The sequence below is a fragment of the Leopardus geoffroyi genome, chromosome C2 (assembly GCF_018350155.1).
Source record: "Leopardus geoffroyi isolate Oge1 chromosome C2, O.geoffroyi_Oge1_pat1.0, whole genome shotgun sequence".
Classification (NCBI taxonomy): domain Eukaryota; kingdom Metazoa; phylum Chordata; class Mammalia; order Carnivora; family Felidae; genus Leopardus; species Leopardus geoffroyi.
The window spans coordinates 114,960,737-114,973,974 of NC_059333.1; the positions used below are offsets into that span (position 1 = coordinate 114,960,737).

The window sequence follows — 13,238 nt, forward strand, 5'->3', positions numbered from 1 at the left end:
AAAGACTAGACACAGGTGATTCAAATATGTTAGCCAAAAAGACACTAAATAAAATTATGTAGAATACATCAGTCATTCTGTTTTCCTCATAAATCTTGAAAACAAAAACTGGTCTTAGTTTCTCATTTTTAATGGGCTCCTCTCCTATGAATTATGTAAAACTTCCAGAGATATAAACAGCTCTATACACAAAGAAGCAGTGTGGCAGTACATGTGACTTTACATATCTTTCACTAGAAAAGAAAAATCATGAAAAATTTGCTTTGAACCTGTTCTTCAATTCTAAAAGGAAGCTAATTTGAAAGATTTGGAAACCTCACTGAAGTGGCTAAACTATTTTTTATTTGAAAATAGCATAAACATCTAAGTTGAGCTAAGCCGTGAGCTAAGCTGTCTTGGAAAGTGGAAAGGATAGTTCCGCTGTCCCTAAACTTTGTCAGGGAAGCAGATGGGGAGTGCCAACCCCAGAAAAAAGAATGAGTTTAGTGTAACGTCCCAACTGCCGTCGAGTTAGAACAGCTCACCAAGGAGATTTAAACTGGTCCATCTCCCTAGAAGGTAGAAAAGTTAATTATTACATCATTCTTTTTTTGTTTTGTTTTTGCTTTCTTCTCTCCTCCCCTCCCCACCCCCCCACCTTCGTCCTGATTATTCCTACCCGGTATTAGTTACCTATTGAATATTTTCAATACTTTCCTGTTTCAGAGCTTTAATCTGTCACTTACCTGTTTTTAGGTTATAAGAGGTGAGGCTTCAATTTATTTTGTACCATTTATTATTATTTTTGAAAATGTTTGTTTATTTTTGAGACAGAGAGAGAGAGAGAGAGAGAGAGAGAGAGAGAGAGAGAATGACCGGGGGAGGGGCAGAGAGAGAGGGAGACACAGAATCCGAAGCAGGCTCCAGGCTCCGAGCTGTCAGCACAGAGCCCGACGCGGGGCTCGAACCCATGAACCGTGAGATCACGACCTGAGCCAAAGTTGGACGCTCAACTGACTGAGCCACCCAGGCTCCCCTGCATTGTTTATTATTAAAAAAAAAATTTTTTTTTGAACATTTATTTATTTTTGGGACAGAGAGAGACAGAGCATGAACGGGCGAGGGGCAGAGAGAGAGGGAGACACAGAATCGGAAACAGGCTCCAGGCTCTGAGCCTTCAGCCCAGAGCCTGACGCGGGGCTCGAACTCACAGACCGCGAGATCGTGACCTGGCTGAAGTCGGACGCTTAACCGACTGTGCCACCCAGGCGCCCCTGCATTGTTTATTATTAAAAAAATTTTTTGATAAGAGATGCAGAGAGCTTCAGTGAGTATCCAAAGCCACAACAAAGAAGTAGAGGAGCCTGGATTTGAACCCAGGCAGGTTGATCCCAGAGACTGTGCCCCTTTCCTTGAAGCTGCACTGCCTCACCAATTTTCATACCTTAGTAAAGAACAATCAGTACAATGGCCTGAGCCTTCTCGCCGTTGATGTCGATGCATATTTATCACCCTGCGTTAGACTCAGCAACCTTAGGAAATAGGTTTAAAAACCGCATTTTGGAGACAAAGAAACAGTTGCGTGCAGCTGACTTTGCCAAGACTGCGCAGCTGGCACTCAACCCCGATCTCATAGCTTGTATTTAAGGCACGTTTCCATCTATTACCTCATTTAAGGACTGTGCCAGGCTCAAAAATCTCTCAATAAATACTTTCTGCTTGAACGGATGGATCTGCATGCTTTCCGTAAAAGCTCGGCAAGAGGCAGTTGGGGTAACTAAGACTTGAGAAGTTAGGAAGCTTGCTGGGGTCACTCAGCTAGGAGGTTGTGGAACTAGGCCGTGAGCCCAAGTCCCCCCACAGTGGGACGCTGCAGGGGATGCTGACCAGCTGTACGAGAGGCAAGCTGCCAGCAAGAAAGGAATCCTCAGCAGACTGATCGTTAAAAAATGCAGCTCTCGTGTGCACTGAAATATCTGGTAGTGAAGGTTCTTCGTGCCTGCAAATGACTTTCCAGTGGTTCAGAAAGAGAGAGCAAGCAAATATGAACAGTTTGTGGATCTAGGTGAAATTATACAGGTGTTCATTTTACTGTTCCTTTAAATTTTATGTACAGTTGAAGTTTTTCAAATAAAAAGTTGGAGAAGAAGGAAGAGAAAGGAAGGGAAGGGAAAGAAGGGAGGAAGGAAGGAAAGAAGGAAGGAAAGAAGGAAGGAAGAGAGAAGGGAGGAAGGGAGGAAGGAAGGAAGGAAGGAAGGAAGGAAGGAAGGAAGGAAGGAAGGAAGAGAGAAAGAAGGAAGGAAGGAAGGGAGGGAGGAAGGGAGGGGTATTCAGGAGGTGTATATTCACCTTCTGATTCTCCGATTCACATGCACTGACAGCTATGGAGTCCATCTACTGTCTTTTGACTATCAAGTGATTTACTTGTTAAAATTGTTAAAATATAGTGTTTGTACAGATGACACTCACTGAAAAAAGTCAATGTACTGGCACCTATGGACATATTTTTTAAATTTATAGATAATCTTCAAATTTAATAAGCTATTTTCTATGTAAAGGGCAGCTATATTTCTAATAAATCTTGCAATGAAAATTTGCTTCCTAATTAAATATAGGATTCTCTTCTGTGTCAGAAAAGGAAATAATGAAAGTGTTTGAAATGAGATGATTTAGCAAGCATGAATTCATTTTGGATGACCCATAAGATTTAGATGTTCAATTGTCTTAACTTCTATCATAAAAATCATTTTGATGGATTACTCACTGGTAGTTTTCTTTTCTTCTCATTTGTGTTTAAAGACCAAAAAATTTAAATACAACATGATAGAACTGAAAATTTACAGAACAAAAGACCCGATACTCAGTGAAATTTATTTGTAATGCATGCATTTTACAGTTAATTTTGGGGACCTTTTAATTTATATTTTGTATATTTTAAAATTTATGATTGTTAAACCTTTTTTTGAATAATATAAGCTAGAAGGAAGGAAATAAGTCATTTCCTTCTTACCCATCATTTAATATTTGGGTTGGATTTCCTCTAGGTTTCTTTTCAATTCATAGTGTTTTTTTCTTATTTACATGGTTGTTTATTTGTATACTTTTTTTATCTAGCCTTTTTTATTCTTATTTTTTTTAAAGATTTTAGTTTTAAGTGATCTCTATACCCAGTGTGGGGCTTGAACCCACAATTCTTTAAGATCAAGAGTCACATGCCCTTCCAAACCAGCCAGGCGCCTCTGTATCTTGCTCTTTTTAAATAACACTATCTCATAAGCATTTTCAGTATTATTACAGTTTTAAAAATCTTTTTCAGGGAGGGTGAGTAAAAACAATAACGAAGAAACTCTGAGAGGATATAGAAGAAATCAGGTAGAGACCGAGAGGAACTGGGTAGGTAGAAGACAGGGCAGGCTTTCCAACTGAATACTGCTGTATGTTTCTGACACACAGACTTAATTTTTGACCTGTGTACATATAATGCTTGTTAGAAATTGAAAGAAAATTAGTGGAAACATTTAAAATTTGGGCATAACTGGGGCACCTGACTGGCTTAGTCAGTTAAGCGTCTGACTCTTGTTTTCGGTTCAGGTCGTGACCTCACAGTCTGTGAGTTTGAGCCCCGCATGGGGCTCTGTGCTGACAGTGTGGAGCTGGCTTGGGATTCTCCCTCTCCCTCTCTCTTTGCCCCTCCCCCACATGCCTGTTCTGTCTGTCTCTTGAAATAAATAAATAAACTTAAAAAAAAAAAGAATAAAATAAAATTTGGACATAATATTGTATTAAATAGATAGGTCACAGTTTATATTTATTTACATAGTTCCTCAATTATGGGACTCTCAAGTTCTGTTTAATTTTTCCTCATATGTCAGTTTGTGTTTTTAAATAATTCTGTGTGTGTTTGAACAATTGCCTGATCTGGTTTGGTCACTAGTTGAAATAATCACGGTCTTGCAGGCCATACGTTTATTTTTACTTTTTATATTGTTGATAATTTATAATCATACTTGGAGACTAAATCCTCAGTGATTTCCTTTTTTTCCCGCCCTGCGTGAGAACCACTTCTCTCTTCTATATCAGAAATCTCACCCAGTGTTAGGTTTTGCATTGGTACGTTCTGTTCTTTTCCGGGGAAAAGAAAATGCCCTGACATGTGTTCCATGTATTTCTTGGCAACTTCCATCCACTGTCTAGATCTATTTAGGGAATAGTGAGAACGTTTTGGGCCAGACCATGACATGTTATTGACAATACATGTGTATGACAAATGCCCAATTCCTGGGGGTCTTCGTATAAATAATAATAAACATTATTGTAAACTTCTACATGTATTTAGAGTCCTCTGCCTCCAGGATTGTGGTCAACTGGGTCTGAGACTGAGAATTTTGGTCCACGTCAGCCTGGCTCAGCCACACAGTGTTACCATTCCCCTGAGCTGGTAGAGAGGGCTGCCTGGCCTTTCCAGCCTGGTTTTCTGCAGCTACTGCTGTCTCCACCCTCTCCCCCTTAGTGCTGGTGGCCTACCCTGGCCTCCTGAGCATGCCAAAGAGAAAGGACCAGGACCTCAACTCACCCCACAACAGCTGCAACACTGGCAGTCTCCGCACAGGGTCCCCAGGAGGCCGTTGACCACCTGGATGGCACAGAGAAGCATCTGGACTCCGCCTATGACCAGCAGGATGGAGAAGAGGGTCAGATGCCAGGGAACCACATCGGCAGGCTGCCGGCACTTGCTCCATAACGCCTCATCATTGAGGTAATCCCTGTCCAAAATATGGAGGAGAAAGGAGACATTTATAAAACATATGCAATACGCTGGGCTACAAAGACACCATAATGATTTTTCTTTTGCAATACTTTCCATCCCAAACATAAGCTCCATAAGAGAAATGTCCCATAAGGGAGCACCTGGGTGGCTCAGTTGGTTGAGCATCTGATTCTTGATTTGGCTCAGGTCACGATCCCAGGGTCATTGGATCAAGCCCCACATTGTGCTCTGAGCTGAGCGTGGAGCCTGCTTATGATTCTCTCTCTCCCTCTGCCCCTCTCCCCCATTCACACACACACTCTATCTCTATTAAATTTAAAAAGAGAAAAAAGAAAAAAAAAGGAAACCTGTCCCATAATAATAATTTTAAAAACAACACCTAACATTTTTATTAAATATATACTATGTGCCAGACTCTGCTCTAAATTTTGTACACATATCAACTCATTTTTTTTCCGCATAGAAGCCTTATGAGACCCTTCTCATAGAAACCTAATAAGGAACCTTCCATTTCACAAATAAGGACATTGAGGCACAGAGAGGTTAAGTGGCTTACCCCTAGGTTGCATAGGTACTAAGTGACAGAGTGATTTTTGTGAGGGGACCAAAAGGATGGGTAAATCCAGTATCTATGAGGGGACTGGGAAAGTGAAGATACCCTGGGAGTAGACTCTTACAAATGTTCATGGCCATTATCCTGCCAGTTGTTGTTAGGGACCATTTGGGCTTTTGACAAAATTATCTGTCAAGTCTAGTGGCCTTGTAAAGTACAGTCATGTCAAAGGGACACTTAAAGGGAAGAGCTTAATGTTTGAAGGCCTAATTCTAGCCAAATTGCGAATTTTGCTCAACTGTATTTTTGTTAACATGTAGGGATTCCGCATGCAAAAAGATTTAATTAATTAAAAGGAAGAAATAATCTGCTGCCTTAATACATAGTTTATAAAACTTTGAAACAGGAGAAACTGCAATATTTTATAAAATATATATATATATATATATATATATATATATATATATATTAGGAGTTTACTACAATATAAAGGGCATTGTGTCTTGAAGGAGAAATGGGAAACCTATTGTCTTTCAGACAAAAACAAGAGTAAAAGTGGATAAATGCTGTGGATTACTATAATTTTTTCTCACATTCTTAGAGCCACAAATTGGTCTCTACCTCTGCCTTTATGTATCCTCTATCCTTTCAAGGACTCCATGGGAAACTCCTTCTGGCTACTAAATTAACATCTACCTCCTGTTTCTGACAAATTCTCCAGGGCATCAGTGCTCATTTTAAATACATTCCATATTAAGATTTTCAAAAATCTTTGGAATGATGGCAGATACCCTGGAGTTTAATAGAGCACAAGGAATAAAGGAAAGAAGGAGCATTTTGCTCTTGATTTAAAAGTAAAACACTGCATTGTTTGGAGCATTGATTCGCTTTTCCATAGCTGCTCATTAACTGTGTGACTTGTGTACTTATCTGTAAAGTGGGAATAATATTAAATTGTAGGGTTGTTGTGACAATTACCTGAACTAACACTAGTGACGTGCTTAGGACAGTGCCTAGCATATAGTAAGTGCTCAGTAAACGCTAGTATTTTTATTATTTTACTTAATCTGAGCAGTGTGGTCTAAAGGAAAGAGCCTGGTATTTTGGATTGAGTTGAACCTGGGTTTGAATCCAAGCATTCATCTTACTCTCTGTGTATTCCTCATACAAGTTACTTCCCCCCACCCCCATAGCATCAGTTCTTCATCTATAAAATGGGCTGAGAACAACCTCACAATTGTGAAGATTCACAAAGATCATGTACTGTACGTTATGTACCGTTGTGGAAAACTTCCTTTTATTAATTACTTGTAAACACTCAACTTTCTGTTCTGCATTTTTCGATGTAGTCCTGTCTATCTTTACAGTTTTCAAACTTGACTATAGAAAGTCGTGAAGACACAATATTTTCCAGGCACATTGTATAAAGAAAGGATTCTAAGATGAAGCAATCGGCAATCCTGAGTTTTTTTTCCCTCTGCAAGAGTTTGTGCAGAGATGGGATGACAGCACCTCCTGGTGGCGAAATTGGTGAAATGCTCACGGGGGAGCCTTGGAAGTAAGGGTGGAGTTTGGGCACCTGGAGAAAGAAATCCTCTCAGTTCCACCCACCTCACCCCCCACAAACCACCATAAATATGCATTCCAGACCCTTCGTCTCTCCTCCCGGATTCTCAGGCCCTGAGACTCCCCAAGATGTTGGCAATGATTGTTGTGGCCAACTCCCCAACCCCACAAGACAGTGGGCCCTAATTTTTTGTGGAGAAAATCATGTTTCCACATTCTGTGAAGCAAGGAGAGCTGAGGCAGTTTAAATCCACTTGACTGGAGTTGTTTTTTTTTTTTTAATTTTTTTTTTTTTTTCAACGTTTATTTATTTTTGGGACAGAGAGAGACAGAGCATGAACGGGGGAGGGGCAGAGAGAGAGGGAGACACAGAATCGGAAACAGGCTCCAGGCTCTGAGCCATCAGCCCAGAGCCCGACGCGGGGCTCGAACTCACGGACCGCGAGATCGTGACCTGGCTGAAGTCGGACGCTTAACCGACTGCGCCACCCAGGCGCCCCTTGACTGGAGTTTTAAAGCATCCCATTATTGTGAAGGGTATTTCCATCTGAGCTGTAGTAATCCCGCCACATCCATATAGAAAGCCATGGGTTTCATGAGACTCACCTCTTGAAAGCAACAGAGACAGCTGACGGAAAGAAGAGGGGCTCCCGAATGCTTTGCCTGGCCCACTCTGCCTGGCTTGTTCTGGGGTCACATCCCCTGGGACAAACTCCCCGATCCTCCTCCTGCCCTCAGCTGACGTTGGTAGCCCTTCTGTGCCTCCCAGCTTTCTGTGTTTCCTCTGGAAGAGCACCTAGGACCCTGTGCTATCACCGTCTGTGCATTTTCCTGTTTTTCTTTTCAGGGCTGTATGCCCACGTGGACAGAGACGTGTCTCCTAACACCGTCCCCAGTTCCAGCACAGGGAGTGATCGATAAATAACGGCAACTGTCACGTACTGGTCCTGCCCACGTGCTTTACATCATCTTTCTGAATCCCACAAGGAGGTGTTCTTTTACTTGAACGAGGCCTTGCATAGAGTATAGCCTCCACAAAACACTCACGGAACGAACGAACATATACACAGATAAAGAGGTTGAGGCGAGTGAATGGAAGTGCCTGGATTTGGTCTTCGGTCTGTCTGACTCCGCAGCTAGTGTTCTTAATCATTACACGAACTCCCTATGTTGAGTGATGATATCCCTTTGGTATATTTGAAATATGACTTATTCATTACATTTGATTTATACAACATATTTATAATAGCTTGTCAATTAAGGTTCACCTGTACCATGATAAAGGGGATAGTCTCTTTGAGCCTTCATGTGACTGGATGAAAAGATAGGAATTAAATCACAAAAATCATTATGAACGCATAACGTTTCAGAAAGCTCTAATGTGTAATCTGTTCACGGTAATGAGTTATATTCACAAAAATGAATAATAAGGCTGAATGTTCAGCAAACAGCATGTGGCAGTAATTGTGCCAAAGGCCTTCTGTGCATCGTGTTCTTTCATTCTTGCCTCAATCTGTGACGTAGAGCATGCTGTTACGCCATCTGACAGAGGAAGAGCTGAGAGGTCAATGCACTGCCCAAGATGACCCCACTGGTATGTGGCAGGGGTGTGACTGGTCCCTAAGTCCAGTCAGGCGAAGAGCGAAGCTGCTTGACATCCATGAGTGTTTCGTGCTTCCTGAAAGCTGGAAACCCCGGGGGGCAAGCCCACATCCCCTGGTCAGTGTGGCTTTCAGCTCTAGGGAATGTGTTCAAGAGCAGCTTATGGGGTTCCTTGCTGATGAGCAATCTCTGAAGTACAAATGCAGATGGTCTAAACTGAAAGTCCAGGCAGAACATTTATTGTACTCACTTCTGTGTTTTGGTGTGAAAGAGCTCGCCACACCTCACCTTCCCCAGGGAGCAGGCAGGGTTACAGCCAGACGGGGGAGTGCTGTGCTTGGCCGTGTCCCTTGTCCCTCCCCCACTGCTATCGTCCTTGGCCTTTCCTCTGGTTCTCCCTTCTGTGGCTGTCCCCATGCCTTGTGCCAGCTGCTTCCCTTTCAGCAGCTCAGGGTCAAGGTCGAGGTAGCCAATTGTCTTAGAAAGGAAGACCTTGGATGGGAGGAGGTCCTACTTCAAAGGAAGGCAAGAGGGTGTATCTCAAAATGTCCTAGGTTTCTTTTTCCTTCTAGGGGGCATCTTTAGTATGGTTCTCATGACAGAGAAAGTTAACTGTCTTTGCTCTTTTAACAAGATTGCCAACAAACATATCTGAGGGAAAAACAAACGAACAAACAAACAAACGAACCCAACCCAGGCTATGTCCTATGGCATTGAGGAGCCCTGAATTTTGTGCCCCAAGCTGGAAATCTTGGAGTCCAACTCAATAACCTGCCCCCTATTTCCTCACACCTAATCCTGATGATTCCATCTCAGATCTCTGAAATCTGTGTCCTTTGGAGCCAAATTCCACTGCCTTGCTGGTGATAACCTTATCAGGATTATTACTCCAATCTCCGACTTTTGTCTCTTCTTACTGAGCATGTCTTCATCCTCCACATCACTGACATCACAATTGTCCTAGAAATCCCAGGTGGCGGTGGCATGTCCTGCTTGAAGTCCTCTGCTGGTCCCTGAGGTCCCAAAGTTCTGGCCTACCTGTCAACCACGTCCCCAGGTGGTGTCCCTTTCTGTTCCTCTCCCCCACATTCACCCCGAGCTTCAGGCTTGCAGTGAAACAGACATTCTCTGAGCATGTTGGGCCTTTTCATGGTTGTCTCAAGTCCTCCTCTTCTCTCTGCCTGAAATATGCTTCTCCTCCCTATCTGGAAGGCACACCTTTGCTCATGTCCCCAAACCAGCCCATGTCACCTCCTCAGAGAAGTTTCCCTTGCACTCCTCCACTTCGTCCCTTTCTGCATTGTGAGGGTGTGTGACCTGTGTTGTCGCTCTAACTAGCCCTGCGCTCGCTGGGGCAGGGACCACATCCATCCTTGTCTGCTTCATGTTTGGGACAGGCTTCAGCACAAAGTAGGGTACTGGCCAAGTGTGTGTTTGCTTTTTCAAATGCTCCTTCTGCTAATTACTAGCTGTGGAGCCCTGGGCAAATTAATCTTTCTGAATTTCATTTTTCTACTGCAGGGATAAGAATTCTCAGTTTTATTAAGAAGATTAAGTGAGATAATGTGTGCAGAAACATTTAGCCCCTAAACACTGAGAAGGAGAAGGAGGAGGAGGAATAGTAGGAGGAAGAAAGGGAAAAGAAAGAGAAAGAGAGAGGCAGGGGGAGGGGGGAAAGAAAGGAAAGAAATAAAAAAGAAGGAATGAGAAAGAAAAGAAAGAAAGAAAGAAAGAAAGAAAGAAAGAAAAAGAAAGAAAGAAAGAGAAAGAGAAAGAGAAAGGAAGGGAGAAAGAAAAAAGAAAAGAAAAGAAAAAATAAAAGGAAAAAGAAAAGAAGCAGTGGTAGTGGCTGCCACTGCCATTTGGTAATAAGGAAAGAGTGACAACTGTCCTAGGTCCTTATCTTCAGGCTCATACAAGTGATTAATATTTGCTCCTCACTAGTAACTGTGCATGTGTTAGATTTGTAGCTATAACAACCACGTCAGTGTTTATGCACTGGGATCCCGTGGATAAGAAGAGTCCACGGAAGCAGAGATCCTGAGCTATGCTACATGGAGTCTATAATCAACACAAAAAGTAGAGAGTGCAAATCAATATCACTTATGTTCTAGAAAAGCCACTGTGACTTAGACTCTGAAAAATTGGATCTGAGCTTCAGTCATTAGGAAACAGCATTTATGGGGTGCCTGGGTGGCTCAGTAGGTTGAGTGTCCATCTTTGGCCCAGGTCGTGATCTCTCAGTTCGTGAGTTTGAGCCCTGCAGTGGGTTCTCGGCTGTCAGCACAGAGCCCACTTTGGATCCTCTGTCCCCCTCTCTCTCTGCCCCTCCCCTGCTGGTTCTCTCTCTCAATAAATAAACGGAAGGAAGGAAGGAAGGAAGGAAGGAAGGAAGGAAGGAAGGAAGGAAGGAAGGGAGGGAAAGAAAGAAAAGAAAGAAAGAAAGAAAGAAAAAGAAAGAAAGAAAGAAAGAAAGAAAGAAAGAAACAGAAAGAAAGAAAGAAAAGCAAAGAAAGAAAGAAAGAAAGAAAGAAAAACAGAAAGAAAGAAAGGAAGAAAGAAAGAAAGAAAGAAAAGAAAGAAAGAAAGAAAGAAAGAAAGAAAGAAAGAAAGAAAGAAAAAAGAAAGAAAAAATATGAAAGACCATTTCTTTGGGCAAGTCACTTGTCCTCTCTGGGCCTCAGCTATCTTCCCTCTGAAGGAGAGTTAATAATCCCACAAGTTTTCTGTCAGGATCAAATGAAACATGTGGGTGAAAGCACTTTATTAACGGAAAAACACCAAGCAACCGAGGTTCGATTACTGTTATAAAAATTCAAGCTGAGCCCCTGCAGTCCGAGGGAAGGGTTGGAGCTGCTGTGGGAGATAAGGTCATAAAGGAATGTGAGTTCTTGCCTGAGAAGATAGGACACAGGATGTAGGAGACAATGGAATGCTGACGGGAGCCTGCCAGGTGGCAGAGAGGATGCCATGTGACACATTCCACCTAGATCCCCCCTCCTGAGAGCCTTATCCTGTGCCAATCTTGGCATATTTCACTCCTTGTACAGAGAGAGGACTTGCACCTTCTGTGGGATTAAATTCCAAAGTCAGGGCGTGAGGAGAAAAAAACAAAACCAAACCACAAATAGTCAAAATCACTCTTAAATAGCCTATCAATCACCTGGAAAGCGTAGGCTACATGGTTTTGTAATAAACCCCTACACAGTGATATTTGATCCCATGATAGTTTGAAGCCACTATACAGATATGGTGGCACTCAAACCTCTCTCCTGTCAAAGAATTATCAAAGCCTTACCATGAACAGAGGAGGGTGGAGAATTCTGAAATGTGCCTGCTTGCCTGCAAAGTTTATTCTGTTCTGTTTGTACTATTAAACCTCTCTGATCTGATACAAGTTAATGAATGGGTTAGTTGTTGTGAGAAGACCCAATGCCATGTGTGAAAGCATCTATCATGGAGTAATGTGCAGTAAAGGGCTATGATGTGCATGAAAACTTGCTTCACCAGAAGGACAGAGGACTTTGAAAAGTTGTTTCCTGTCCTTTCCCCACACTGGCATTTCCTGTAGTGGCCCACAGACCAGCTGTCACTCTCCTGACCTTGGGCATGGATCCCATTCCATCCCAAGCAGGGAGCGGGTGTGCCAGGGAGGGTGTTAGGGTCTAATGCTATTTATTGTACTGCCTTGGGGCGTTACTGGGAAAGTGTTGTGTTTCCTTTCTCTGTCCTTTGTTTTGGACATAGATTCATTCTAATTGATTTTGAGTTCGTCAAGGGTGGTATCATTCACATAACAGTAAATACAAAAGCATGTTTAATACTGCGCTTCTGTTGTTGATGGAAATAATAGGAGAAGGGTCCTTAGAAGGAGACATAATCTGTAGTTTCATAAACTCTCATGGGAAGAACCTCAGGAAATGGATCTGGTGTCTGATTTCTATGCTCATGTAGGCTAACCCCACGGCAGCGGGGCCCCAGCAGTCCTCTGCAAGGTAAGGGGGCACAGTACAACCATTGCCTTTGGGAATCCCTGCATGTGATGGGGATACTAGAGGCCTGTACTCCTGTTTAACTTTATTTTTTTTTTATTTTTTTTAATGTTTATTTATTTTTGAGACAGAGAGAGACAGAGCATGAATGGGAGAGGGTCAGAGAGAGAGGGAGACACAGAATCTGAAGCAGGCTCCAGGCTCTGAGCTGTCAGCACAGAGCCCGACGCGGGGCTCGAACCCACGGACCGCGAGATCACGACCCGAGCCGAAGTCGGACGCTTAACCGACTGAGCCACCCAGGCGCCCCCTCCTGTTTAAATTTAGAAGTAGGGATGATACTTTACACGAAACTCTTGTGAGCTGTATCATAACAGAACCAGTACCCTCTGTCTCCTCATCTAAAGCCTGCTTTTGAAGTTCTTTAGACTCTTGTTGTAAATGAACATGTAGAGTTAATAAATTGGTGTCCTATGGATTTCTTTAGGCACGGTCCCATCGTCCAGTGTAGGGCACCTCACAACCACATTTCCTGACCACCTAGATGTGTCAGTCACTGTGCCAGGTGGTAATGAACAAAGCAGAAATGGTCCAAGCCCTCCTGGAGGTCAGAGGCTGGTGCAGCACTGTCTCATAGACTGTCTGTGACAGTGGTAATGTCCTTTATCGGTGAGGGTCAATGCAGTTGCAACTAGACACGTGGCTGCTGATACTTGAAATACTGATAGTGTGATTGAGGAATTTTAATTTTATTTCGTTTGAATGAATTTAAGTTTGA

General features: G+C 42.7%; 1 protein-coding gene and 1 non-coding gene across 2 annotated transcripts in view; both read right to left on the reverse strand.

Moving 5' to 3' along the window:
* Positions 1-320: 320 nt before the first annotated feature.
* The window catches only part of TM4SF4 (transmembrane 4 L six family member 4), a 29,029-nt gene continuing 16,111 nt past the window's right edge, over positions 321-13,238 (reverse strand). The window contains exons 4-5 of the mRNA XM_045503311.1: positions 4,553-4,742; positions 321-551 (exon numbers count right to left, since the gene is read on the reverse strand). Coding sequence (XP_045359267.1) covers positions 534-551; positions 4,553-4,742 — 208 coding nt within the window. The 3' untranslated portion in view covers positions 321-533. The remainder of the gene's footprint in view (positions 552-4,552; positions 4,743-13,238) is intronic.
* TRNAR-UCG lies at positions 12,681-12,765 on the reverse strand. Its single transcript has one exon. It is a non-coding gene; the product is annotated as a tRNA-Arg (tRNA).